This window comes from Sus scrofa, chromosome 3 (assembly GCF_054392235.1).
Source record: "Sus scrofa isolate SSC_HxYL_T2T_F1_AM1 chromosome 3, Sscrofa_HxYL_maternal_Yorkshire_Landrace_v2.0, whole genome shotgun sequence".
NCBI lineage: Eukaryota > Metazoa > Chordata > Mammalia > Artiodactyla > Suidae > Sus > Sus scrofa.
The window spans coordinates 26,649,224-26,676,773 of record NC_139385.1 but is presented as its reverse complement, the minus strand read 5'-3'; the positions used below and the strand labels follow the sequence as shown (position 1 = coordinate 26,676,773).

Genomic DNA, 27,550 nt, shown 5'->3' with positions numbered 1-27,550 from the left:
CAGGGACTCCAGAGGTCCTGTAACACCTGCCCATCTCTAGAAGGTGGGCGGTCGGCGCTGGTGTCTTTGCTTCAACTTGGCCAAAAGAGATCGGGCTCAGGGGTGTGTTTTCTCGTGTTGGATGGTGTCACGTCAAGGCTTCCAACTGACCACCCTAGGTGGCACACACCCGGGGGCTGTTGCACATAAGAGCTCGGCGTGAAACCCCATCGTCAGCCTGGTGTCCAGCACCAGGGTACAGAAGCGTCTGCAGCGCTGGGCGAGGAGGAGTCAGTGCTGAGTCTTTGCGTCTCTCCGTGACGAACTGTCCCAACTCGTTGTAAGGCTCCTATGAGTGTGGGTAGCCTTTCACTCAGGGGACATGCACGCCTCATGTGGCACAGGGAGACGGGGGAGAACAAGCAGGATGTGACTGAACGTGGCTGTTTTTGAGGGTAGGGTTTCCGTAGCGTCACGTCGTCTGTACTTGATTTTCTTTGCGACAAGTAGGGTGGCAAATACAGTTACCGGTATGCTTTCCTGGAATCGAAATTAGCCCTCCAGGACAGTTGAAAGTTTTAATCAACGGCAATGTCTTAGGGAAGATGCAGCGAGTGCAGTAAAAACAACGGTGACTCTTGGGGCGCAGATGATCTGGGAAGAAGTCCAGCAGACCCTGGCCATTTAGCAGACATTTCAGACGGGCAGGAGATGTCTGGGTCCCTACGCTCCCAAGAGAGCTTGCACTTGCGTGTCATTGCCCATCGATGAGGGTCCCCTTTGCTAGAAAACCACAGCTCTGGTTTCCTGTCTTGCCTGCCCTTCTCCTTTGCGTTCCTTCCTGCACCAAAGGGGCTGGCCCAGCAGCAGCTCAGTGCGCACTTACCAGCCACGCACATCCATTCACTGGCTCCCCACGTCGTCCTCATCAGGAAAAACTCCCAGCGGGATTCCTGAGCGTCACGCCCAGTGTCCTGACAGTTCCTCTGTGTGCCTCCAGATCTCCCCGAGATAGTGCTGGATGACGTGCCTGCGGTGAGGGTGGCGGGACGGCCTCCATTCGCTCCGCGGGTAAGTTGGGTTTTTAGTCTGAGCTCGCAGTGTTGCTCTATTTCCCCTTCGTGGACATTAAGTTATGACAGCCTGAGCCTGCACGTTCCAGACCATGTGGACGGTTCCGAGGGTTGGGACTCCATGTCAGGCGCGTCTGTTGCCAACTCCCGATGCCTGCTTCCGCAGGGCAATGCGATAACAACACCTGTCCCAACCTGCAGAGGACAGAGCTCCTTCTCCAGAAGCATCTTTTCCTCGAGGGAAAGAGTTCTGTCATCTCCAACTGACATGGCCTTGGACATCCCGTCGTCTAGGACAAGTTCTTGCCTTTCTCCCCGAGGAGGCTTTGCTCTGCCTTTGCTGGGTTCTCTGGACTCCACCGCTGTTGTGCATCGGGGTTTCTGCTGTCACCAAGTGAAGGAAAGACCTGTGCAAATAGGTGGCCTTGTGGTCTGATCCTCATGGCACTTTCTCCTCTTGTCATTGCAGGTGGCCTTCATGGTGAACAAAACACGTATGTATGCTGGAAGCACTCATCTGGGGGGAGGGGCCCCTTAGAAGGTGAGGCAGGTGGCGCAGTCTTGCTGGGTTTATTTATTTGTTTTTAATTGTTGTTTCCCCAGGGCAGGTCTTGTTTTTTTCCCCTTTCTTCCGGCCGTAGGGCATGGTGACCCGGTTACACATACATGCACACGTTCTATTTTCGCACATTATCATGCTCCATCATAAGTGACTGGACATAGCTCCCCAGGGCTACACAGCAGGCTCTCACTGCCCATCCATTCCAAAGGCAAGAGTTTGTATCTATTAACCCCAAGCTCCCCAGCCGCCCCAGTCCCTCCCCCTCCCCCTCCCCCCTCCCCCTTGCAACCACAAGTCTCTTCTCCAAGTCCATGATTTTCTTTTCTGTGGAAAGGTTCATCTGTGCCTCATGTTAGACGCCAGATACATTCTTGCTGGTTTTGGTGTGGAGGGCCGGAGTGTTTGCAGTTTTGTCCTTGGAGTTAGGGTAGCAGGTTTGCTGATGGAAAGTGACTTACAGGTAAAGTCACGGGGCCAGGTACTGTAGTCCCAGGAACAAGCCGTGTTACCATTAGTCGATGGAGGTTTGTGTGCAAGGGACTAGGGGGGTGTGTATGGGAAACGGCTGGTAGGATTCTGAGTGTGTCAAAATCCTGAGCCTTCCTCTGACCCTCCTCCCAGATGACCCCGAGTACCCGAGGCGGAAGGTGTCCGGCATCAGTGCTCAGAAAGTTGTTCCACCTTCCACCAAGGTAAGGGCTTTTCACTTCTCTGAGGAAAAAGAAAAAGCAAAAAAAAAAAAAATATATGTATATATATATGTATATATATATGGCTTCATTCCCTAGCTTTTCAATCAAATTCAACTCTGAAAGTCCAAATCCGTGGATACTTAGGGTTTTCCTGGGTTGGGTGACTGTTGACTGATTGTCTGTCCCAGTGAATGACTGATTTAAAAAAGGACCTTTAAAAGCGGACAGCAGTAGTTTTGTATGTGTAAGTGTGGTCGGGAGCATGGTTAGTAGCAGAGACTCGCCCTCCTTGAAGGAGACTTTGGCAGCTGTGGGTCAGAGTGCACGTAAGAGTTTTTCCAGGAAAATTCGAAGGCTTTCTCCAAGATGACCTCTGTGTTTTTCCTTTGGGACCTGGGACTAAAGGAATTTTACATTTGGGTTTTCTGTGGACAGACAGACAATGAAAAACCTTTGAGTCTGTAGAGCGCGGGAGGCTTAGATGCTGTCACTAAGAATGTGCTTTTCTCTAGGTGCTGGATGAGGAGGACACTGACAAAGACGGGATGAGTTTGGAGGTCGACACTCCAGTGACGAACCATCGGGGTGACGACGACGATGACGAAGAAGGTGGGTCTTCCTTGCTGGCATTGGTTGGGGAGGCACCAGATCCGGGGTTCCTTTTGGGAAAGAGGGTTGCTCCCAGCTCATTCCCAGCCATAGTGATGCCCAAGGTGTACACGCCCTGGACACAAGTCTGCCCTGTAGATGGTGCTTTGTGGCAAGATAGGAGGCCCGGGAAGCGAGGTCCACACGTGAGCACGTGTGGTGTGAGCGTGTGGTTCCCCAGAACCTCTTGCCTGTTTCCGCCGCAGAGAGACGCGTCAGCTTCGTGGAGGACAAAGGCCACCCCCTCTGCAGAGCTTCTCTGCGTTCATGCATTCTCCCTTGACCCCCGCTGCTCCCAAGTTGGCTCAATGTCCCCGTTGCTCAGGTGGAGAGGGTGCCGAGCCAGGTGGCCCAAGCCCTTGACCTCCTACGTGGAAAAGCCAAAGGGGGACCCAGGCCGGGTTCCCCATGGGGTTGCTCTGGACCCCTGACCTGTGCCTCTCCCTCAGCAGGGAGTCCTCAGTCATGGAGCCCTGAGGGGCGAGGGCCCCTGTCCCCCGTCCATGGTTGGGTGTAGCAGGGACTCCAGAGGTCCTGTAACACCTGCCCATCTCTAGAAGGTGGGCGGTCGGCGCTGGTGTCTTTGCTTCAACTTGGCCAAAAGAGATCGGGCTCAGGGGTGTGTTTTCTCGTGTTGGATGGTGTCACGTCAAGGCTTCCAACTGACCACCCTAGGTGGCACACACCCGGGGGCTGTTGCACATAAGAGCTCAGCGTGAAACCCCATCGTCAGCCTGGTGTCCAGCACCAGGGTACAGAAGCGTCTGCAGCGCTGGGCGAGGAGGAGTCAGTGCTGAGTCTTTGCGTCTCTCCGTGACGAACTGTCCCAACTCGTTGTAAGGCTCCTATGAGTGTGGGTAGCCTTTCACTCAGGGGACATGCACGCCTCATGTGGCACAGGGAGACGGGGGAGAACAAGCAGGATGTGACTGAACGTGGCTGTTTTTGAGGGTAGGGTTTCCGTAGCGTCACGTCGTCTGTACTTGATTTTCTTTGCGACAAGTAGGGTAGCAAATACAGTTACCGGTATGCTTTCCTGGAATCGAAATTAGCCCTCCAGGACAGTTGAAAGTTTTAATCAACGACAATGTCTTAGGGAAGATGCAGCGAGTGCAGTAAAAACAACGGTGACTCTTGGGGCGCAGATGATCTGGGAAGAAGTCCAGCAGACCCTGGCCATTTAGCAGACATTTCAGACGGGCAGGAGATGTCTGGGTCCCTACGCTCCCAAGAGAGCTTGCACTTGCGTGTCATTGCCCATCGATGAGGGTCCCCTTTGCTAGAAAACCACAGCTCTGGTTTCCTGTCTTGCCTGCCCTTCTCCTTTGCGTTCCTTCCTGCACCAAAGGGGCTGGCCCAGCAGCAGCTCAGTGCGCACTTACCAGCCACGCACATCCATTCACTGGCTCCCCACGTCGTCCTCATCAGGAAAAACTCCCAGCGGGATTCCTGAGCGTCACGCCCAGTGTCCTGACAGTTCCTCTGTGTGCCTCCAGATCTCCCCGAGATAGTGCTGGATGACGTGCCTGCGGTGAGGGTGGCGGGACGGCCTCCATTCGCTCCGCGGGTAAGTTGGGTTTTTAGTCTGAGCTCGCAGTGTTGCTCTATTTCCCCTTCGTGGACATTAAGTTATGACAGCCTGAGCCTGCACGTTCCAGACCATGTGGACGGTTCCGAGGGTTGGGACTCCATGTCAGGCGCGTCTGTTGCCAACTCCCGAAGCCTGCTTCCGCAGGGCAATGCGATAACAACACCTGTCCCAACCTGCAGAGGACAGAGCTCCTTCTCCAGAAGCATCTTTTCCTCGAGGGAAAGAGTTCTGTCATCTCCAACTGACATGGCCTTGGACATCCCGTCGTCTAGGACAAGTTCTTGCCTTTCTCCCCGAGGAGGCTTTGCTCTGCCTTTGCTGGGTTCTCTGGACTCCACCGCTGTTGTGCATCGGGGTTTCTGCTGTCACCAAGTGAAGGAAAGACCTGTGCAAATAGGTGGCCTTGTGGTCTGATCCTCATGGCACTTTCTCCTCTTGTCATTGCAGGTGGCCTTCATGGTGAACAAAACACGTATGTATGCTGGAAGCACTCATCTGGGGGGAGGGGCCCCTTAGAAGGTGAGGCAGGTGGCGCAGTCTTGCTGGGTTTATTTATTTGTTTTTAATTGTTGTTTCCCCAGGGCAGGTCTTGTTTTTTTCCCCTTTCTTCCGGCCGTAGGGCATGGTGACCCGGTTACACATACATGCACACGTTCTATTTTCGCACATTATCATGCTCCATCATAAGTGACTGGACATAGCTCCCCAGGGCTACACAGCAGGCTCTCACTGCCCATCCATTCCAAAGGCAAGAGTTTGTATCTATTAACCCCAAGCTCCCCAGCCGCCCCAGTCCCTCCCCCTCCCCCTCCCCTCTCCCCCTTGGCAACCACAAGTCTCTTCTCCAAGTCCATGATTTTCTTTTCTGTGGAAAGGTTCATCTGTGCCTCATGTTAGATGCCAGATACATTCTTGCTGGTTTTGGTGTGGAGGGCCGGAGTGTTTGCAGTTTTGTCCTTGGAGTTAGGGTAGCAGGTTTGCTGATGGAAAGTGACTTACAGGTAAAGTCACGGGGCCAGGTACTGTAGTCCCAGGAACAAGCCGTGTTACCATTAGTCGATGGAGGTTTGTGTGCAAGGGACTAGGGGGGTGTGTATGGGAAACGGCTGGTAGGATTCTGAGTGTGTCAAAATCCTGAGCCTTCCTCTGACCCTCCTCCCAGATGACCCCGAGTACCCGAGGCGGAAGGTGTCCGGCATCAGTGCTCAGAAAGTTGTTCCACCTTCCACCAAGGTAAGGGCTTTTCACTTCTCTGAGGAAAAAGAAAAAGCAAAAAAAAAAAAAAAAAAATATATATATATATATGGCTTCATTCCCTAGCTTTTCAATCAAATTCAACTCTGAAAGTCCAAATCCGTGGATACTTAGGGTTTTCCTGGGTTGGGTGACTGTTGACTGATTGTCTGTCCCAGTGAATGACTGATTTAAAAAAGGACCTTTAAAAGCGGACAGCAGTAGTTTTGTATGTGTAAGTGTGGTCGGGAGCATGGTTAGTAGCAGAGACTCGCCCTCCTTGAAGGAGACTTTGGCAGCTGTGGGTCAGAGTGCACGTAAGAGTTTTTCCAGGAAAATTCGACGGCTTTCTCCAAGATGACCTCTGTGTTTTTCCTTTGGGACCTGGGACTAAAGGAATTTTACATTTGGGTTTTCTGTGGACAGACAGACAATGAAAAACCTTTGAGTCTGTAGAGCGCGGGAGGCTTAGATGCTGTCACTAAGAATGTGCTTTTCTCTAGATGCTGGATGAGGAGGACACTGACAAAGACGGGATGAGTTTGGAGGTCGACACTCCAGTGACAAACCATCGGGGTGACGACGACGATGACGAAGAAGGTGGGTCTTCCTTGCTGGCATTGGTTGGGGAGGCACCAGATCCGGGGTTCCTTTTGGGAAAGAGGGTTGCTCCCAGCTCATTCCCAGCCATAGTGATGCCCAAGGTGTACACGCCCTGGACACAAGTCTGCCCTGTAGATGGTGCTTTGTGGCAAGATAGGAGGCCCGGGAAGCGAGGTCCACACGTGAGCACGTGTGGTGTGAGCGTGTGGTTCCCCAGAACCTCTTGCCTGTTTCCGCCGCAGAGAGACGCGTCAGCTTCGTGGAGGACAAAGGCCACCCCCTCTGCAGAGCTTCTCTGCGTTCATGCATTCTCCCTTGACCCCCGCTGCTCCCAAGTTGGCTCAATGTCCCCGTTGCTCAGGTGGAGAGGGTGCCGAGCCAGGTGGCCCAAGCCCTTGACCTCCTACGTGGAAAAGCCAAAGGGGGACCCAGGCCGGGTTCCCCATGGGGTTGCTCTGGACCCCTGACCTGTGCCTCTCCCTCAGCAGGGAGTCCTCAGTCATGGAGCCCTGAGGGGCGAGGGCCCCTGTCCCCCGTCCATGGTTGGGTGTAGCAGGGACTCCAGAGGTCCTGTAACACCTGCCCATCTCTAGAAGGTGGGCGGTCGGCGCTGGTGTCTTTGCTTCAACTTGGCCAAAAGAGATCGGGCTCAGGGGTGTGTTTTCTCGTGTTGGATGGTGTCACGTCAAGGCTTCCAACTGACCACCCTAGGTGGCACACACCCGGGGGCTGTTGCACATAAGAGCTCAGCGTGAAACCCCATCGTCAGCCTGGTGTCCAGCACCAGGGTACAGAAGCGTCTGCAGCGCTGGGCGAGGAGGAGTCAGTGCTGAGTCTTTGCGTCTCTCCGTGACGAACTGTCCCAACTCGTTGTAAGGCTCCTATGAGTGTGGGTAGCCTTTCACTCAGGGGACATGCACGCCTCATGTGGCACAGGGAGACGGGGGAGAACAAGCAGGATGTGACTGAACGTGGCTGTTTTTGAGGGTAGGGTTTCCGTAGCGTCACGTCGTCTGTACTTGATTTTCTTTGCGACAAGTAGGGTGGCAAATACAGTTACCGGTATGCTTTCCTGGAATCGAAATTAGCCCTCCAGGACAGTTGAAAGTTTTAATCAACGGCAATGTCTTAGGGAAGATGCAGCGAGTGCAGTAAAAACAACGGTGACTCTTGGGGCGCAGATGATCTGGGAAGAAGTCCAGCAGACCCTGGCCATTTAGCAGACATTTCAGACGGGCAGGAGATGTCTGGGTCCCTACGCTCCCAAGAGAGCTTGCACTTGCGTGTCATTGCCCATCGATGAGGGTCCCCTTTGCTAGAAAACCACAGCTCTGGTTTCCTGTCTTGCCTGCCCTTCTCCTTTGCGTTCCTTCCTGCACCAAAGGGGCTGGCCCAGCAGCAGCTCAGTGCGCACTTACCAGCCACGCACATCCATTCACTGGCTCCCCACGTCGTCCTCATCAGGAAAAACTCCCAGCGGGATTCCTGAGCGTCACGCCCAGTGTCCTGACAGTTCCTCTGTGTGCCTCCAGATCTCCCCGAGATAGTGCTGGATGACGTGCCTGCGGTGAGGGTGGCGGGACGGCCTCCATTCGCTCCGCGGGTAAGTTGGGTTTTTAGTCTGAGCTCGCAGTGTTGCTCTATTTCCCCTTCGTGGACATTAAGTTATGACAGCCTGAGCCTGCACGTTCCAGACCATGTGGACGGTTCCGAGGGTTGGGACTCCATGTCAGGCGCGTCTGTTGCCAACTCCCGAAGCCTGCTTCCGCAGGGCAATGCGATAACAACACCTGTCCCAACCTGCAGAGGACAGAGCTCCTTCTCCAGAAGCATCTTTTCCTCGAGGGAAAGAGTTCTGTCATCTCCAACTGACATGGCCTTGGACATCCCGTCGTCTAGGACAAGTTCTTGCCTTTCTCCCCGAGGAGGCTTTGCTCTGCCTTTGCTGGGTTCTCTGGACTCCACCGCTGTTGTGCATCGGGGTTTCTGCTGTCACCAAGTGAAGGAAAGACCTGTGCAAATAGGTGGCCTTGTGGTCTGATCCTCATGGCACTTTCTCCTCTTGTCATTGCAGGTGGCCTTCATGGTGAACAAAACACGTATGTATGCTGGAAGCACTCATCTGGGGGGAGGGGCCCCTTAGAAGGTGAGGCAGGTGGCGCAGTCTTGCTGGGTTTATTTATTTGTTTTTAATTGTTGTTTCCCCAGGGCAGGTCTTGTTTTTTTCCCCTTTCTTCCGGCCGTAGGGCATGGTGACCCGGTTACACATACATGCACACGTTCTATTTTCGCACATTATCATGCTCCATCATAAGTGACTGGACATAGCTCCCCAGGGCTACACAGCAGGCTCTCACTGCCCATCCATTCCAAAGGCAAGAGTTTGTATCTATTAACCCCAAGCTCCCCAGCCGCCCCAGTCCCTCCCCCTCCCCCTCCCCTCTCCCCCTTGGCAACCACAAGTCTCTTCTCCAAGTCCATGATTTTCTTTTCTGTGGAAAGGTTCATCTGTGCCTCATGTTAGACGCCAGATACATTCTTGCTGGTTTTGGTGTGGAGGGCCGGAGTGTTTGCAGTTTTGTCCTTGGAGTTAGGGTAGCAGGTTTGCTGATGGAAAGTGACTTACAGGTAAAGTCACGGGGCCAGGTACTGTAGTCCCAGGAACAAGCCGTGTTACCATTAGTCGATGGAGGTTTGTGTGCAAGGGACTAGGGGGGTGTGTATGGGAAATGGCTGGTAGGATTCTGAGTGTGTCAAAATCCTGAGCCTTCCTCTGACCCTCCTCCCAGATGACCCCGAGTACCCGAGGCGGAAGGTGTCCGGCATCAGTGCTCAGAAAGTTGTTCCACCTTCCACCAAGGTAAGGGCTTTTCACTTCTCTGAGGAAAAAGAAAAAGCAAAAAAAAAAAAAAAAAAAAATATATATATATATATGGCTTCATTCCCTAGCTTTTCAATCAAATTCAACTCTGAAAGTCCAAATCCGTGGATACTTAGGGTTTTCCTGGGTTGGGTGACTGTTGACTGATTGTCTGTCCCAGTGAATGACTGATTTAAAAAAGGACCTTTAAAAGCGGACAGCAGTAGTTTTGTATGTGTAAGTGTGGTCGGGAGCATGGTTAGTAGCAGAGACTCGCCCTCCTTGAAGGAGACTTTGGCAGCTGTGGGTCAGAGTGCACGTAAGAGTTTTTCCAGGAAAATTCGAAGGCTTTCTCCAAGATGACCTCTGTGTTTTTCCTTTGGGACCTGGGACTAAAGGAATTTTACATTTGGGTTTTCTGTGGACAGACAGACAATGAAAAACCTTTGAGTCTGTAGAGCGCGGGAGGCTTAGATGCTGTCACTAAGAATGTGCTTTTCTCTAGATGCTGGATGAGGAGGACACTGACAAAGACGGGATGAGTTTGGAGGTCGACACTCCAGTGACGAACCATCGGGGTGACGACGACGATGACGAAGAAGGTGGGTCTTCCTTGCTGGCATTGGTTGGGGAGGCACCAGATCCGGGGTTCCTTTTGGGAAAGAGGGTTGCTCCCAGCTCATTCCCAGCCATAGTGATGCCCAAGGTGTACACGCCCTGGACACAAGTCTGCCCTGTAGATGGTGCTTTGTGGCAAGATAGGAGGCCTGGGAAGCGAGGTCCACACGTGAGCACGTGTGGTGTGAGCGTGTGGTTCCCCAGAACCTCTTGCCTGTTTCCGCCGCAGAGAGACGCGTCAGCTTCGTGGAGGACAAAGGCCACCCCCTCTGCAGAGCTTCTCTGCGTTCATGCATTCTCCCTTGACCCCCGCTGCTCCCAAGTTGGCTCAATGTCCCCGTTGCTCAGGTGGAGAGGGTGCCGAGCCAGGTGGCCCAAGCCCTTGACCTCCTACGTGGAAAAGCCAAAGGGGGACCCAGGCCGGGTTCCCCATGGGGTTGCTCTGGACCCCTGACCTGTGCCTCTCCCTCAGCAGGGAGTCCTCAGTCATGGAGCCCTGAGGGGCGAGGGCCCCTGTCCCCCGTCCATGGTTGGGTGTAGCAGGGACTCCAGAGGTCCTGTAACACCTGCCCATCTCTAGAAGGTGGGCGGTCGGCGCTGGTGTCTTTGCTTCAACTTGGCCAAAAGAGATCGGGCTCAGGGGTGTGTTTTCTCGTGTTGGATGGTGTCACGTCAAGGCTTCCAACTGACCACCCTAGGTGGCACACACCCGGGGGCTGTTGCACATAAGAGCTCAGCGTGAAACCCCATCGTCAGCCTGGTGTCCAGCACCAGGGTACAGAAGCGTCTGCAGCGCTGGGCGAGGAGGAGTCAGTGCTGAGTCTTTGCGTCTCTCCGTGACGAACTGTCCCAACTCGTTGTAAGGCTCCTATGAGTGTGGGTAGCCTTTCACTCAGGGGACATGCACGCCTCATGTGGCACAGGGAGACGGGGGAGAACAAGCAGGATGTGACTGAACGTGGCTGTTTTTGAGGGTAGGGTTTCCGTAGCGTCACGTCGTCTGTACTTGATTTTCTTTGCGACAAGTAGGGTGGCAAATACAGTTACCGGTATGCTTTCCTGGAATCGAAATTAGCCCTCCAGGACAGTTGAAAGTTTTAATCAACGGCAATGTCTTAGGGAAGATGCAGCGAGTGCAGTAAAAACAACGGTGACTCTTGGGGCGCAGATGATCTGGGAAGAAGTCCAGCAGACCCTGGCCATTTAGCAGACATTTCAGACGGGCAGGAGATGTCTGGGTCCCTACGCTCCCAAGAGAGCTTGCACTTGCGTGTCATTGCCCATCGATGAGGGTCCCCTTTGCTAGAAAACCACAGCTCTGGTTTCCTGTCTTGCCTGCCCTTCTCCTTTGCGTTCCTTCCTGCACCAAAGGGGCTGGCCCAGCAGCAGCTCAGTGCGCACTTACCAGCCACGCACATCCATTCACTGGCTCCCCACGTCGTCCTCATCAGGAAAAACTCCCAGCGGGATTCCTGAGCGTCACGCCCAGTGTCCTGACAGTTCCTCTGTGTGCCTCCAGATCTCCCCGAGATAGTGCTGGATGACGTGCCTGCGGTGAGGGTGGCGGGACGGCCTCCATTCGCTCCGCGGGTAAGTTGGGTTTTTAGTCTGAGCTCGCAGTGTTGCTCTATTTCCCCTTCGTGGACATTAAGTTATGACAGCCTGAGCCTGCACGTTCCAGACCATGTGGACGGTTCCGAGGGTTGGGACTCCATGTCAGGCGCGTCTGTTGCCAACTCCCGAAGCCTGCTTCCGCAGGGCAATGCGATAACAACACCTGTCCCAACCTGCAGAGGACAGAGCTCCTTCTCCAGAAGCATCTTTTCCTCGAGGGAAAGAGTTCTGTCATCTCCAACTGACATGGCCTTGGACATCCCGTCGTCTAGGACAAGTTCTTGCCTTTCTCCCCGAGGAGGCTTTGCTCTGCCTTTGCTGGGTTCTCTGGACTCCACCGCTGTTGTGCATCGGGGTTTCTGCTGTCACCAAGTGAAGGAAAGACCTGTGCAAATAGGTGGCCTTGTGGTCTGATCCTCATGGCACTTTCTCCTCTTGTCATTGCAGGTGGCCTTCATGGTGAACAAAACACGTATGTATGCTGGAAGCACTCATCTGGGGGGAGGGGCCCCTTAGAAGGTGAGGCAGGTGGCGCAGTCTTGCTGGGTTTATTTATTTGTTTTTAATTGTTGTTTCCCCAGGGCAGGTCTTGTTTTTTTCCCCTTTCTTCCGGCCGTAGGGCATGGTGACCCGGTTACACATACATGCACACGTTCTATTTTCGCACATTATCATGCTCCATCATAAGTGACTGGACATAGCTCCCCAGGGCTACACAGCAGGCTCTCACTGCCCATCCATTCCAAAGGCAAGAGTTTGTATCTATTAACCCCAAGCTCCCCAGCCGCCCCAGTCCCTCCCCCTCCCCCTCCCCTCTCCCCCTTGGCAACCACAAGTCTCTTCTCCAAGTCCATGATTTTCTTTTCTGTGGAAAGGTTCATCTGTGCCTCATGTTAGACGCCAGATACATTCTTGCTGGTTTTGGTGTGGAGGGCCGGAGTGTTTGCAGTTTTGTCCTTGGAGTTAGGGTAGCAGGTTTGCTGATGGAAAGTGACTTACAGGTAAAGTCACGGGGCCAGGTACTGTAGTCCCAGGAACAAGCCGTGTTACCATTAGTCGATGGAGGTTTGTGTGCAAGGGACTAGGGGGGTGTGTATGGGAAATGGCTGGTAGGATTCTGAGTGTGTCAAAATCCTGAGCCTTCCTCTGACCCTCCTCCCAGATGACCCCGAGTACCCGAGGCGGAAGGTGTCCGGCATCAGTGCTCAGAAAGTTGTTCCACCTTCCACCAAGGTAAGGGCTTTTCACTTCTCTGAGGAAAAAGAAAAAGCAAAAAAAAAAAAATATATATATATATATATATATATGGCTTCATTCCCTAGCTTTTCAATCAAATTCAACTCTGAAAGTCCAAATCCGTGGATACTTAGGGTTTTCCTGGGTTGGGTGACTGTTGACTGATTGTCTGTCCCAGTGAATGACTGATTTAAAAAAGGACCTTTAAAAGCGGACAGCAGTAGTTTTGTATGTGTAAGTGTGGTCGGGAGCATGGTTAGTAGCAGAGACTCGCCCTCCTTGAAGGAGACTTTGGCAGCTGTGGGTCAGAGTGCACGTAAGAGTTTTTCCAGGAAAATTCGAAGGCTTTCTCCAAGATGACCTCTGTGTTTTTCCTTTGGGACCTGGGACTAAAGGAATTTTACATTTGGGTTTTCTGTGGACAGACAGACAATGAAAAACCTTTGAGTCTGTAGAGCGCGGGAGGCTTAGATGCTGTCACTAAGAATGTGCTTTTCTCTAGATGCTGGATGAGGAGGACACTGACAAAGACGGGATGAGTTTGGAGGTCGACACTCCAGTGACGAACCATCGGGGTGACGACGACGATGACGAAGAAGGTGGGTCTTCCTTGCTGGCATTGGTTGGGGAGGCACCAGATCCGGGGTTCCTTTTGGGAAAGAGGGTTGCTCCCAGCTCATTCCCAGCCATAGTGATGCCCAAGGTGTACACGCCCTGGACACAAGTCTGCCCTGTAGATGGTGCTTTGTGGCAAGATAGGAGGCCTGGGAAGCGAGGTCCACACGTGAGCACGTGTGGTGTGAGCGTGTGGTTCCCCAGAACCTCTTGCCTGTTTCCGCCGCAGAGAGACGCGTCAGCTTCGTGGAGGACAAAGGCCACCCCCTCTGCAGAGCTTCTCTGCGTTCATGCATTCTCCCTTGACCCCCGCTGCTCCCAAGTTGGCTCAATGTCCCCGTTGCTCAGGTGGAGAGGGTGCCGAGCCAGGTGGCCCAAGCCCTTGACCTCCTACGTGGAAAAGCCAAAGGGGGACCCAGGCCGGGTTCCCCATGGGGTTGCTCTGGACCCCTGACCTGTGCCTCTCCCTCAGCAGGGAGTCCTCAGTCATGGAGCCCTGAGGGGCGAGGGCCCCTGTCCCCCGTCCATGGTTGGGTGTAGCAGGGACTCCAGAGGTCCTGTAACACCTGCCCATCTCTAGAAGGTGGGCGGTCGGCGCTGGTGTCTTTGCTTCAACTTGGCCAAAAGAGATCGGGCTCAGGGGTGTGTTTTCTCGTGTTGGATGGTGTCACGTCAAGGCTTCCAACTGACCACCCTAGGTGGCACACACCCGGGGGCTGTTGCACATAAGAGCTCGGCGTGAAACCCCATCGTCAGCCTGGTGTCCAGCACCAGGGTACAGAAGCGTCTGCAGCGCTGGGCGAGGAGGAGTCAGTGCTGAGTCTTTGCGTCTCTCCGTGACGAACTGTCCCAACTCGTTGTAAGGCTCCTATGAGTGTGGGTAGCCTTTCACTCAGGGGACATGCACGCCTCATGTGGCACAGGGAGACGGGGGAGAACAAGCAGGATGTGACTGAACGTGGCTGTTTTTGAGGGTAGGGTTTCCGTAGCGTCACGTCGTCTGTACTTGATTTTCTTTGCGACAAGTAGGGTGGCAAATACAGTTACCGGTATGCTTTCCTGGAATCGAAATTAGCCCTCCAGGACAGTTGAAAGTTTTAATCAACGGCAATGTCTTAGGGAAGATGCAGCGAGTGCAGTAAAAACAACGGTGACTCTTGGGGCGCAGATGATCTGGGAAGAAGTCCAGCAGACCCTGGCCATTTAGCAGACATTTCAGACGGGCAGGAGATGTCTGGGTCCCTACGCTCCCAAGAGAGCTTGCACTTGCGTGTCATTGCCCATCGATGAGGGTCCCCTTTGCTAGAAAACCACAGCTCTGGTTTCCTGTCTTGCCTGCCCTTCTCCTTTGCGTTCCTTCCTGCACCAAAGGGGCTGGCCCAGCAGCAGCTCAGTGCGCACTTACCAGCCACGCACATCCATTCACTGGCTCCCCACGTCGTCCTCATCAGGAAAAACTCCCAGCGGGATTCCTGAGCGTCACGCCCAGTGTCCTGACAGTTCCTCTGTGTGCCTCCAGATCTCCCCGAGATAGTGCTGGATGACGTGCCTGCGGTGAGGGTGGCGGGACGGCCTCCATTCGCTCCGCGGGTAAGTTGGGTTTTTAGTCTGAGCTCGCAGTGTTGCTCTATTTCCCCTTCGTGGACATTAAGTTATGACAGCCTGAGCCTGCACGTTCCAGACCATGTGGACGGTTCCGAGGGTTGGGACTCCATGTCAGGCGCGTCTGTTGCCAACTCCCGAAGCCTGCTTCCGCAGGGCAATGCGATAACAACACCTGTCCCAACCTGCAGAGGACAGAGCTCCTTCTCCAGAAGCATCTTTTCCTCGAGGGAAAGAGTTCTGTCATCTCCAACTGACATGGCCTTGGACATCCCGTCGTCTAGGACAAGTTCTTGCCTTTCTCCCCGAGGAGGCTTTGCTCTGCCTTTGCTGGGTTCTCTGGACTCCACCGCTGTTGTGCATCGGGGTTTCTGCTGTCACCAAGTGAAGGAAAGACCTGTGCAAATAGGTGGCCTTGTGGTCTGATCCTCATGGCACTTTCTCCTCTTGTCATTGCAGGTGGCCTTCATGGTGAACAAAACACGTATGTATGCTGGAAGCACTCATCTGGGGGGAGGGGCCCCTTAGAAGGTGAGGCAGGTGGCGCAGTCTTGCTGGGTTTATTTATTTGTTTTTAATTGTTGTTTCCCCAGGGCAGGTCTTGTTTTTTTCCCCTTTCTTCCGGCCGTAGGGCATGGTGACCCGGTTACACATACATGCACACGTTCTATTTTCGCACATTATCATGCTCCATCATAAGTGACTGGACATAGCTCCCCAGGGCTACACAGCAGGCTCTCACTGCCCATCCATTCCAAAGGCAAGAGTTTGTATCTATTAACCCCAAGCTCCCCAGCCGCCCCAGTCCCTCCCCCTCCCCCTCCCCTCTCCCCCTTGGCAACCACAAGTCTCTTCTCCAAGTCCATGATTTTCTTTTCTGTGGAAAGGTTCATCTGTGCCTCATGTTAGACGCCAGATACATTCTTGCTGGTTTTGGTGTGGAGGGCCGGAGTGTTTGCAGTTTTGTCCTTGGAGTTAGGGTAGCAGGTTTGCTGATGGAAAGTGACTTACAGGTAAAGTCACGGGGCCAGGTACTGTAGTCCCAGGAACAAGCCGTGTTACCATTAGTCGATGGAGGTTTGTGTGCAAGGGACTAGGGGGGTGTGTATGGGAAACGGCTGGTAGGATTCTGAGTGTGTCAAAATCCTGAGCCTTCCTCTGACCCTCCTCCCAGATGACCCCGAGTACCCGAGGCGGAAGGTGTCCGGCATCAGTGCTCAGAAAGTTGTTCCACCTTCCACCAAGGTAAGGGCTTTTCACTTCTCTGAGGAAAAAGAAAAAGCAAAAAAAAAAATATATGTATATATATATGTATATATATATGGCTTCATTCCCTAGCTTTTCAATCAAATTCAACTCTGAAAGTCCAAATCCGTGGATACTTAGGGTTTTCCTGGGTTGGGTGACTGTTGACTGATTGTCTGTCCCAGTGAATGACTGATTTAAAAAAGGACCTTTAAAAGCGGACAGCAGTAGTTTTGTATGTGTAAGTGTGGTCGGGAGCATGGTTAGTAGCAGAGACTCGCCCTCCTTGAAGGAGACTTTGGCAGCTGTGGGTCAGAGTGCACGTAAGAGTTTTTCCAGGAAAATTCGAAGGCTTTCTCCAAGATGACCTCTGTGTTTTTCCTTTGGGACCTGGGACTAAAGGAATTTTACATTTGGGTTTTCTGTGGACAGACAGACAATGAAAAACCTTTGAGTCTGTAGAGCGCGGGAGGCTTAGATGCTGTCACTAAGAATGTGCTTTTCTCTAGATGCTGGATGAGGAGGACACTGACAAAGACGGGATGAGTTTGGAGGTCGACACTCCAGTGACGAACCATCGGGGTGACGACGACGATGACGAAGAAGGTGGGTCTTCCTTGCTGGCATTGGTTGGGGAGGCACCAGATCCGGGGTTCCTTTTGGGAAAGAGGGTTGCTCCCAGCTCATTCCCAGCCATAGTGATGCCCAAGGTGTACACGCCCTGGACACAAGTCTGCCCTGTAGATGGTGCTTTGTGGCAAGATAGGAGGCCCGGGAAGCGAGGTCCACACGTGAGCACGTGTGGTGTGAGCGTGTGGTTCCCCAGAACCTCTTGCCTGTTTCCGCCGCAGAGAGACGCGTCAGCTTCGTGGAGGACAAAGGCCACCCCCTCTGCAGAGCTTCTCTGCGTTCATGCATTCTCCCTTGACCCCCGCTGCTCCCAAGTTGGCTCAATGTCCCCGTTGCTCAGGTGGAGAGGGTGCCGAGCCAGGTGGCCCAAGCCCTTGACCTCCTACGTGGAAAAGCCAAAGGGGGACCCAGGCCGGGTTCCCCATGGGGTTGCTCTGGACCCCTGACCTGTGCCTCTCCCTCAGCAGGGAGTCCTCAGTCATGGAGCCCTGAGGGGCGAGGGCCCCTGTCCCCCGTCCATGGTTGGGTGTAGCAGGGACTCCAGAGGTCCTGTAACACCTGCCCATCTCTAGAAGGTGGGCGGTCGGCGCTGGTGTCTTTGCTTCAACTTGGCCAAAAGAGATCGGGCTCAGGGGTGTGTTTTCTCGTGTTGGATGGTGTCACGTCAAGGCTTCCAACTGACCACCCTAGGTGGCACACACCCGGGGGCTGTTGCACATAAGAGCTCGGCGTGAAACCCCATCGTCAGCCTGGTGTCCAGCACCAGGGTACAGAAGCGTCTGCAGCGCTGGGCGAGGAGGAGTCAGTGCTGAGTCTTTGCGTCTCTCCGTGACGAACTGTCCCAACTCGTTGTAAGGCTCCTATGAGTGTGGGTAGCCTTTCACTCAGGGGACATGCACGCCTCATGTGGCACAGGGAGACGGGGGAGAACAAGCAGGATGTGACTGAACGTGGCTGTTTTTGAGGGTAGGGTTTCCGTAGCGTCACGTCGTCTGTACTTGATTTTCTTTGCGACAAGTAGGGTGGCAAATACAGTTACCGGTATGCTTTCCTGGAATCGAAATTAGCCCTCCAGGACAGTTGAAAGTTTTAATCAACGGCAATGTCTTAGGGAAGATGCAGCGAGTGCAGTAAAAACAACGGTGACTCTTGGGGCGCAGATGATCTGGGAAGAAGTCCAGCAGACCCTGGCCATTTAGCAGACATTTCAGACGGGCAGGAGATGTCTGGGTCCCTACGCTCCCAAGAGAGCTTGCACTTGCGTGTCATTGCCCATCGATGAGGGTCCCCTTTGCTAGAAAACCACAGCTCTGGTTTCCTGTCTTGCCTGCCCTTCTCCTTTGCGTTCCTTCCTGCACCAAAGGGGCTGGCCCAGCAGCAGCTCAGTGCGCACTTACCAGCCACGCACATCCATTCACTGGCTCCCCACGTCGTCCTCATCAGGAAAAACTCCCAGCGGGATTCCTGAGCGTCACGCCCAGTGTCCTGACAGTTCCTCTGTGTGCCTCCAGATCTCCCCGAGATAGTGCTGGATGACGTGCCTGCGGTGAGGGTGGCGGGACGGCCTCCATTCGCTCCGCGGGTAAGTTGGGTTTTTAGTCTGAGCTCGCAGTGTTGCTCTATTTCCCCTTCGTGGACATTAAGTTATGACAGCCTGAGCCTGCACGTTCCAGACCATGTGGACGGTTCCGAGGGTTGGGACTCCATGTCAGGCGCGTCTGTTGCCAACTCCCGAAGCCTGCTTCCGCAGGGCAATGCGATAACAACACCTGTCCCAACCTGCAGAGGACAGAGCTCCTTCTCCAGAAGCATCTTTTCCTCGAGGGAAAGAGTTCTGTCATCTCCAACTGACATGGCCTTGGACATCCCGTCGTCTAGGACAAGTTCTTGCCTTTCTCCCCGAGGAGGCTTTGCTCTGCCTTTGCTGGGTTCTCTGGACTCCACCGCTGTTGTGCATCGGGGTTTCTGCTGTCACCAAGTGAAGGAAAGACCTGTGCAAATAGGTGGCCTTGTGGTCTGATCCTCATGGCACTTTCTCCTCTTGTCATTGCAGGTGGCCTTCATGGTGAACAAAACACGTATGTATGCTGGAAGCACTCATCTGGGGGGAGGGGCCCCTTAGAAGGTGAGGCAGGTGGCGCAGTCTTGCTGGGTTTATTTATTTGTTTTTAATTGTTGTTTCCCCAGGGCAGGTCTTGTTTTTTTCCCCTTTCTTCCGGCCGTAGGGCATGGTGACCCGGTTACACATACATGCACACGTTCTATTTTCGCACATTATCATGCTCCATCATAAGTGACTGGACATAGCTCCCCAGGGCTACACAGCAGGCTCTCACTGCCCATCCATTCCAAAGGCAAGAGTTTGTATCTATTAACCCCAAGCTCCCCAGCCGCCCCAGTCCCTCCCCCTCCCCCTCCCCTCTCCCCCTTGGCAACCACAAGTCTCTTCTCCAAGTCCATGATTTTCTTTTCTGTGGAAAGGTTCATCTGTGCCTCATGTTAGACGCCAGATACATTCTTGCTGGTTTTGGTGTGGAGGGCCGGAGTGTTTGCAGTTTTGTCCTTGGAGTTAGGGTAGCAGGTTTGCTGATGGAAAGTGACTTACAGGTAAAGTCACGGGGCCAGGTACTGTAGTCCCAGGAACAAGCCGTGTTACCATTAGTCGATGGAGGTTTGTGTGCAAGGGACTAGGGGGGTGTGTATGGGAAACGGCTGGTAGGATTCTGAGTGTGTCAAAATCCTGAGCCTTCCTCTGACCCTCCTCCCAGATGACCCCGAGTACCCGAGGCGGAAGGTGTCCGGCATCAGTGCTCAGAAAGTTGTTCCACCTTCCACCAAGGTAAGGGCTTTTCACTTCTCTGAGGAAAAAGAAAAAGCAAAAAAAAAAATATATGTATATATATATGTATATATATATGGCTTCATTCCCTAGCTTTTCAATCAAATTCAACTCTGAAAGTCCAAATCCGTGGATACTTAGGGTTTTCCTGGGTTGGGTGACTGTTGACTGATTGTCTGTCCCAGTGAATGACTGATTTAAAAAAGGACCTTTAAAAGCGGACAGCAGTAGTTTTGTATGTGTAAGTGTGGTCGGGAGCATGGTTAGTAGCAGAGACTCGCCCTCCTTGAAGGAGACTTTGGCAGCTGTGGGTCAGAGTGCACGTAAGAGTTTTTCCAGGAAAATTCGAAGGCTTTCTCCAAGATGACCTCTGTGTTTTTCCTTTGGGACCTGGGACTAAAGGAATTTTACATTTGGGTTTTCTGTGGACAGACAGACAATGAAAAACCTTTGAGTCTGTAGAGCGCGGGAGGCTTAGATGCTGTCACTAAGAATGTGCTTTTCTCTAGATGCTGGATGAGGAGGACACTGACAAAGACGGGATGAGTTTGGAGGTCGACACTCCAGTGACGAACCATCGGGGTGACGACGACGATGACGAAGAAGGTGGGTCTTCCTTGCTGGCATTGGTTGGGGAGGCACCAGATCCGGGGTTCCTTTTGGGAAAGAGGGTTGCTCCCAGCTCATTCCCAGCCATAGTGATGCCCAAGGTGTACACGCCCTGGACACAAGTCTGCCCTGTAGATGGTGCTTTGTGGCAAGATAGGAGGCCTGGGAAGCGAGGTCCACACGTGAGCACGTGTGGTGTGAGCGTGTGGTTCCCCAGAACCTCTTGCCTGTTTCCGCCGCAGAGAGACGCGTCAGCTTCGTGGAGGACAAAGGCCACCCCCTCTGCAGAGCTTCTCTGCGTTCATGCATTCTCCCTTGACCCCCGCTGCTCCCAAGTTGGCTCAATGTCCCCGTTGCTCAGGTGGAGAGGGTGCCGAGCCAGGTGGCCCAAGCCCTTGACCTCCTACGTGGAAAAGCCAAAGGGGGACCCAGGCCGGGTTCCCCATGGGGTTGCTCTGGACCCCTGACCTGTGCCTCTCCCTCAGCAGGGAGTCCTCAGTCATGGAGCCCTGAGGGGCGAGGGCCCCTGTCCCCCGTCCATGGTTGGGTGTAGCAGGGACTCCAGAGGTCCTGTAACACCTGCCCATCTCTAGAAGGTGGGCGGTCGGCGCTGGTGTCTTTGCTTCAACTTGGCCAAAAGAGATCGGGCTCAGGGGTGTGTTTTCTCGTGTTGGATGGTGTCACGTCAAGGCTTCCAACTGACCACCCTAGGTGGCACACACCCGGGGGCTGTTGCACATAAGAGCTCGGCGTGAAACCCCATCGTCAGCCTGGTGTCCAGCACCAGGGTACAGAAGCGTCTGCAGCGCTGGGCGAGGAGGAGTCAGTGCTGAGTCTTTGCGTCTCTCCGTGACGAACTGTCCCAACTCGTTGTAAGGCTCCTATGAGTGTGGGTAGCCTTTCACTCAGGGGACATGCACGCCTCATGTGGCACAGGGAGACGGGGGAGAACAAGCAGGATGTGACTGAACGTGGCTGTTTTTGAGGGTAGGGTTTCCGTAGCGTCACGTCGTCTGTACTTGATTTTCTTTGCGACAAGTAGGGTGGCAAATACAGTTACCGGTATGCTTTCCTGGAATCGAAATTAGCCCTCCAGGACAGTTGAAAGTTTTAATCAACGGCAATGTCTTAGGGAAGATGCAGCGAGTGCAGTAAAAACAACGGTGACTCTTGGGGCGCAGATGATCTGGGAAGAAGTCCAGCAGACCCTGGCCATTTAGCAGACATTTCAGACGGGCAGGAGATGTCTGGGTCCCTACGCTCCCAAGAGAGCTTGCACTTGCGTGTCATTGCCCATCGATGAGGGTCCCCTTTGCTAGAAAACCACAGCTCTGGTTTCCTGTCTTGCCTGCCCTTCTCCTTTGCGTTCCTTCCTGCACCAAAGGGGCTGGCCCAGCAGCAGCTCAGTGCGCACTTACCAGCCACGCACATCCATTCACTGGCTCCCCACGTCGTCCTCATCAGGAAAAACTCCCAGCGGGATTCCTGAGCGTCACGCCCAGTGTCCTGACAGTTCCTCTGTGTGCCTCCAGATCTCCCCGAGATAGTGCTGGATGACGTGCCTGCGGTGAGGGTGGCGGGACGGCCTCCATTCGCTCCGCGGGTAAGTTGGGTTTTTAGTCTGAGCTCGCAGTGTTGCTCTATTTCCCCTTCGTGGACATTAAGTTATGACAGCCTGAGCCTGCACGTTCCAGACCATGTGGACGGTTCCGAGGGTTGGGACTCCATGTCAGGCGCGTCTGTTGCCAACTCCCGAAGCCTGCTTCCGCAGGGCAATGCGATAACAACACCTGTCCCAACCTGCAGAGGACAGAGCTCCTTCTCCAGAAGCATCTTTTCCTCGAGGGAAAGAGTTCTGTCATCTCCAACTGACATGGCCTTGGACATCCCGTCGTCTAGGACAAGTTCTTGCCTTTCTCCCCGAGGAGGCTTTGCTCTGCCTTTGCTGGGTTCTCTGGACTCCACCGCTGTTGTGCATCGGGGTTTCTGCTGTCACCAAGTGAAGGAAAGACCTGTGCAAATAGGTGGCCTTGTGGTCTGATCCTCATGGCACTTTCTCCTCTTGTCATTGCAGGTGGCCTTCATGGTGAACAAAACACGTATGTATGCTGGAAGCACTCATCTGGGGGGAGGGGCCCCTTAGAAGGTGAGGCAGGTGGCGCAGTCTTGCTGGGTTTATTTATTTGTTTTTAATTGTTGTTTCCCCAGGGCAGGTCTTGTTTTTTTCCCCTTTCTTCCGGCCGTAGGGCATGGTGACCCGGTTACACATACATGCACACGTTCTATTTTCGCACATTATCATGCTCCATCATAAGTGACTGGACATAGCTCCCCAGGGCTACACAGCAGGCTCTCACTGCCCATCCATTCCAAAGGCAAGAGTTTGTATCTATTAACCCCAAGCTCCCCAGCCGCCCCAGTCCCTCCCCCTCCCCCTCCCCTCTCCCCCTTGGCAACCACAAGTCTCTTCTCCAAGTCCATGATTTTCTTTTCTGTGGAAAGGTTCATCTGTGCCTCATGTTAGACGCCAGATACATTCTTGCTGGTTTTGGTGTGGAGGGCCGGAGTGTTTGCAGTTTTGTCCTTGGAGTTAGGGTAGCAGGTTTGCTGATGGAAAGTGACTTACAGGTAAAGTCACGGGGCCAGGTACTGTAGTCCCAGGAACAAGCCGTGTTACCATTAGTCGATGGAGGTTTGTGTGCAAGGGAATAGTCTTATTCCTATAGGTACTGTCCGTTTTTTATTTTGCTTTATTTTGTTTTAATTTTTTTTGCTCTATGTTTGTGTATATTTATGTACCCCAAGATATCATTGTTCCTTTTTCCAACTGTCCACATTTTTATACCCATACCTATTGCATTCCAGAAATTTATGCATGTGAATATTAACTTGTGCCTATACTTTTAGTGTTTTCCTTCATTTTATATGAAGTACACCTCACTTACGCTATTAAAGCAGTTCCTTCAGTACCCAAAGGAAATAGCATATTTCTTTCTTTTGAGGAATACTGTTTTCCCAGTCCATTTTATATGGTCCAGTTTCATGTAATAATCTTACCTCTTCTGAGGAGTCCTAATTGCAGTATTGTTCGCTGTGATATGTCATTCTTTCCACTCATCTCAACAAATAGTGTCGTAGTCAAGTCTCATTTTCTTAATTCCCACTCCACCCGTTATTGATCATCTTTTGCTGGGCAGTGTTTCTTCCTTTCTCTTGGAGTCTTTTCCTTGTTTCCACGTGCCGTGCTCAGTTCTGACAGAATCGGAAAATAGGAACTTCCAGGAATAGATGGAAGAAATTCACTCCAGGTTTCTTGAGTATGAGTAGTCACCTTCAGATCCTGTGCTATGATTATAAACATTCCTTTTGCTACGGAAAATCTGTTTCCTATCCCTTATACTGTCTTTCTTTTCTCTGTACTGGGGAAGAAATGTTGTGTATTGTGACAACAGAACCACGAGATCTACTCCAGGGACTGAGCTCAGGGTGGGTCCTTGCTCCTTCCCAGGTGTTGAAGGGGATGTTGTGCTTTGCAATGAGGCACTGAAATACTCGTCGGTGTGACAGGAACATCTCCACTCAGGTTGCTGTTGAAACTGACAGATGTAACAGGTTCTTGGTGTTTTCTGAAAGCTTTCCAGAGAAACAAGTCAAGAGAGTAATGTCAATTAAATAGAAAACAAAGAAACATATACCTAATAATATTTTTGGATTTTGACTCTTTTAAGAAATACATACTGTCATAGAATTCAGTTGCCTTCTGTCTATTAGTATTTTCTCTAATGAAGAGAAAAATGAGAATGGCTTGATTTACAGCATTTGTTTGTACCAGAAACTGTCTATGAGACCATTTTGTCCTTGAAACTCTCCATGTCTAGATTATGGTTTTCAGACAGTGCTGAAGGGAACCCTGCTGTTGGTTACATGGTGAAGTGGTTGCTCCCCACAGAGAAGCTCTAAGAACCCAGAGGCCCACCTGGTGGACTCCAGGTGTGAGCACAGTGTACCTTGAGGAGGAAGATGCTTTAGGAAGTGGATGGAAGCTGGAGAAGGGGCACCCAAGCCATGTGGGCTCCAAGGTGTTTGACTTAAATAGTAGGAATGAGTGGAATACCCCTGTGTGCAACCTTCGAATCTTCCTTGGATCCCTGCTCAAGTGGCTAAGAGGAAGGACATCCTCTTCCCTGGAGCGAACACTGAGGTAGGTGTCTCCTTGCAAGCCTGGGGAGAGCAGTCTTCCTCCTGTTCCTTGGTCCTCTGCAGCTACCCATGTGCACTCCAGGTCCTTTCTCATTCCATCCAACTATCCCCTCTCCTTATTTTGTTCTTTCTTTCCTTTCTCCTCCACTTTGTATTTTATTTTGCAAATACTTTTTTATTGTAGTTAAAATACATGTCATGGGATCCCACCTCTTAATAAGATCAGAAGTGTCCAGTCCAGTACTATTAATACTATGCAGCACATGGTTGTACAGCCTTTCTCTACTGCTTTTTCACCTTGCACATTAAACCCTAGAGCCATTGAAGGGACACTCCGTATCTTACCTTCCTCCCAGCTCTTGGAATCACTTGTATTTTCTGCTTCTGTGAGTTGTCCTTTAGATATCTAATTGAAAGGAGATTGTTCAGTATTTGTCCCTGTGATTGGTCTCTTTCACTCTTGCTGATGTCCTCCAGGTTCATTTGGGTAGCCACAAATTGCAGGATTTCCTTCTTTTTTAAAGGATCAATAACATGACACTGTATGTATGTGTGTGTGTACCACATTTTTGTGATTAATTTGTATGGCCACAGACACTAGGACAGTTTTCCTGCTTAGCTATACTGTATAATGCTGCAATGAACAGGAGCTGGCAGGTCTGTCTTGCACATACCCATTTTATCTCCTTTGGATATGAATCCAAAGTGTGATGCATTTTTGCTAGTTTTATTATTAATTTTTTGGAGGTCCTGCATACTGTTTCCCATTATGGCTATACCATTTTCCATTCCTACCAACAGTATGCAGAAGTTCCAGGTGTCCTCCTCTTTGCCTACATCAATTAATTTTCATTTTATAACATACATCCTAACAGGTGTGAGTGGGGTATCTCCTTGTAGTTTGATTTGCATTCTACTGCTACCTAGTAATGTTGATCAAAACATGCATTTTCACATATATATGGATCACTTTCAAGTCTTCTATGTGGAAATATTTACTCAAGACGTTTGCCCATTTTTAACTCAGCTATTTTCCCAAAGCCTTTTTTTTTTTTTTGGTTTTGTTTGTTTTTTTTTTTTAGTTTTGATTTTGTTTTAATTGCAGTGTGGTAATTTCTTATATATTTTGGGTTTGGGGCCCTTATTCAGAAGCAATATTTGCAAGTATTTCCTCCCACCCTATAGATTGCCTTTTCATTCTGTCAATTGTTTTTAAGGAGACTATACATTTTTAGCTGGGGAAACTTTGAACCTTGGAGAGATTTAGGTCCTTTTCTTATGGTTGATTGGTCTGTCTTCCTGTTTAGATGCCAGTGGTAGACTTTTTTGCTGCCATGGCTTTGCAGTGTGTTTTGAATCCGGGGATTGGGACATATCCATTGTTGTTCTTTGCTGTCAATGAGTTTTTTTAATTTGGGTTCTTTGGGGTTCTACTTGTATTTTAGGATTTTCTTTTCCAAGTCTCAAAAAATGGCATGAGGTTTTGTGAGTTGTTGCAGTATATGTGTACTTCATTTTCAGTAGCAGAGAAATGTCAACAAGATTACACCATCCAGTCTATGAACATGGTGTGTCATTCCAAGCACTTGCACCTTCTTTAATTTCTTTCAGCCATGATTTGTAGTTTTCAGTGTACAAATCGTTCACCCTGTAAAGGGGTGCCACTGCCTTCCTTGGATCTTTGGTCTTCCAGGCTCAGTGTTGAGAAGGATGGACTCATGAAAAGAGTGACGCATCCCTCCCTCCCCTCTGCCCCTTCTCTCCGGTTATGTCCAGCACCAGTGCCCTGGGCCATGCTCCTCACTACTAGCAAAAAGTGGGGTGCCCTGATGGGATTTCCTCCCAGGTCAGAGTGTTGACACTGCTGTTAGAGTGTCCCCAAGGACTCTCACAATGCCTGGCATGGGTCCAAGCACCCAAGATAACCTGCAAATGAAATATCTCCTCTGGCCATCCAAGTTCTCTGAATGAAGGAACAGTGAGACGAGGGTGGTTGTTTGCCTCTTCTTCATCTTGCAAGCTCTTAGAGCTGCACTTTCCACTGTGGTACCCACTAGCCAGAAGTGCCAGGTTATTTTTAACTTAGTTCAAATGGTGGTTAACTCAAGCAATTAAAAAGAATCTCACACACACACACACACACACACACACACACACACCACACAGTGGCTTGATCACACTAGCCATATTTCAAGTGTGCCTGTAAGTGTTGGAGTTTCTAGTTAGATTGAAGGGGAGAGCTTTGATGGACCTGTGGAAGTGAGAGGTTGACATGTGCTTCTCAGCATCTCTCTTTCTTGAAACTGTGATTGATGTCTTAATGAAGGGCTGTTGCTCCACAGAGCCCAGGGGAGATGTGAGAACCTGGAGAGAGGACTAGTGGGATGCATTACCTGAAGGAGAAGGGGAGAAATGGGTGGGGCAACTCTTCTTATAATGTTATAGCTCTTGTTTATGTTTCTGCAGAATTGATTGTGGAGAGTGTTGGCAACAGAAACAGCGAAGCAGGTAGGAATAGCACTCAGGAAGGATCTAATGATAGAGGAGGTCATGGAACACTTGAAACTAAGAAAGGTGAATTTGAAATCAGGCAGGAGAAGGAAATATGCATAGAATTCTGATTTGTTTTTTTCATATTTTTATGACATAATGGAGGAATTAGCCCCTGTCCTTTGATTGTACTTGTGTTGATAGACATCTCTTGCTGCTTTGTCATTCAAACATTTTTTCCCACAACAACTCCTCTTTCTCTCTTCATTATCAAGGATGAAATTTCCAATTCACATTCCCAGGTGGAGGGGGATTGCTTACAAGGGATTTTGACTTTGTTTTTATTTTAATTTTTTATGTTTCTTTAAAATTTTTTTTTTATTATTTCCCCAATACAGTTTTTTTTCCCTACAATACAGCATGGTGACCCAGTTACACACACATGTATACATTCTTTTTTCTCCCATTATCATGCTCCAGCATAAGTGACCAGACATAGTTCTCAGTGCTACACAACAGGATCTCATTGCTAATCCATTCCAAAGGCAATGGTTTGCATCTATTAAGCCCAAGCTCCCAATCCATCCTACTCCCTTCCCCTCTCCCTTTGC

At 51.4% G+C, this 27,550-nt stretch overlaps 1 protein-coding gene across 8 annotated transcripts in view; it reads left to right on the top strand.

Annotated features, from left to right (window-relative positions):
* The window catches only part of LOC110258212 (uncharacterized), a 201,276-nt gene that overhangs the window by 139,990 nt on the left and 33,736 nt on the right, over window positions 1-27,550 (top strand). For 6 of the 8 annotated variants that reach the window (XM_085017275.1, XM_085017282.1, XM_085017279.1 and 3 more), the window contains 26 exons: window positions 980-1,050; window positions 1,522-1,546; window positions 2,236-2,306; window positions 2,819-2,915; window positions 4,451-4,521; window positions 4,993-5,017; window positions 5,708-5,778; window positions 6,282-6,378; window positions 7,914-7,984; window positions 8,456-8,480; window positions 9,171-9,241; window positions 9,747-9,843; window positions 11,379-11,449; window positions 11,921-11,945; window positions 12,636-12,706; window positions 13,212-13,308; window positions 14,844-14,914; window positions 15,386-15,410; window positions 16,101-16,171; window positions 16,681-16,777; window positions 18,313-18,383; window positions 18,855-18,879; window positions 19,570-19,640; window positions 20,150-20,246; window positions 21,782-21,852; window positions 22,324-22,348. In XM_085017275.1, coding sequence (XP_084873401.1) covers window positions 980-1,050; window positions 1,522-1,546; window positions 2,236-2,306; window positions 2,819-2,915; window positions 4,451-4,521; window positions 4,993-5,017; window positions 5,708-5,778; window positions 6,282-6,378; window positions 7,914-7,984; window positions 8,456-8,480; window positions 9,171-9,241; window positions 9,747-9,843; window positions 11,379-11,449; window positions 11,921-11,945; window positions 12,636-12,706; window positions 13,212-13,308; window positions 14,844-14,914; window positions 15,386-15,410; window positions 16,101-16,171; window positions 16,681-16,777; window positions 18,313-18,383; window positions 18,855-18,879; window positions 19,570-19,640; window positions 20,150-20,246; window positions 21,782-21,852; window positions 22,324-22,348 — 1,680 coding nt within the window. Of the gene's footprint in view, window positions 1-979; window positions 1,051-1,521; window positions 1,547-2,235; window positions 2,307-2,818; window positions 2,916-4,450; window positions 4,522-4,992; window positions 5,018-5,707; window positions 5,779-6,281; window positions 6,379-7,913; window positions 7,985-8,455; window positions 8,481-9,170; window positions 9,242-9,746; window positions 9,844-11,378; window positions 11,450-11,920; window positions 11,946-12,635; window positions 12,707-13,211; window positions 13,309-14,843; window positions 14,915-15,385; window positions 15,411-16,100; window positions 16,172-16,680; window positions 16,778-18,312; window positions 18,384-18,854; window positions 18,880-19,569; window positions 19,641-20,149; window positions 20,247-21,781; window positions 21,853-22,323; window positions 22,349-26,915; window positions 26,958-27,550 lie in introns of all 8 variants that reach the window. The other 2 variants (XM_085017277.1, XM_085017276.1) reach the window with 1 other exon arrangement.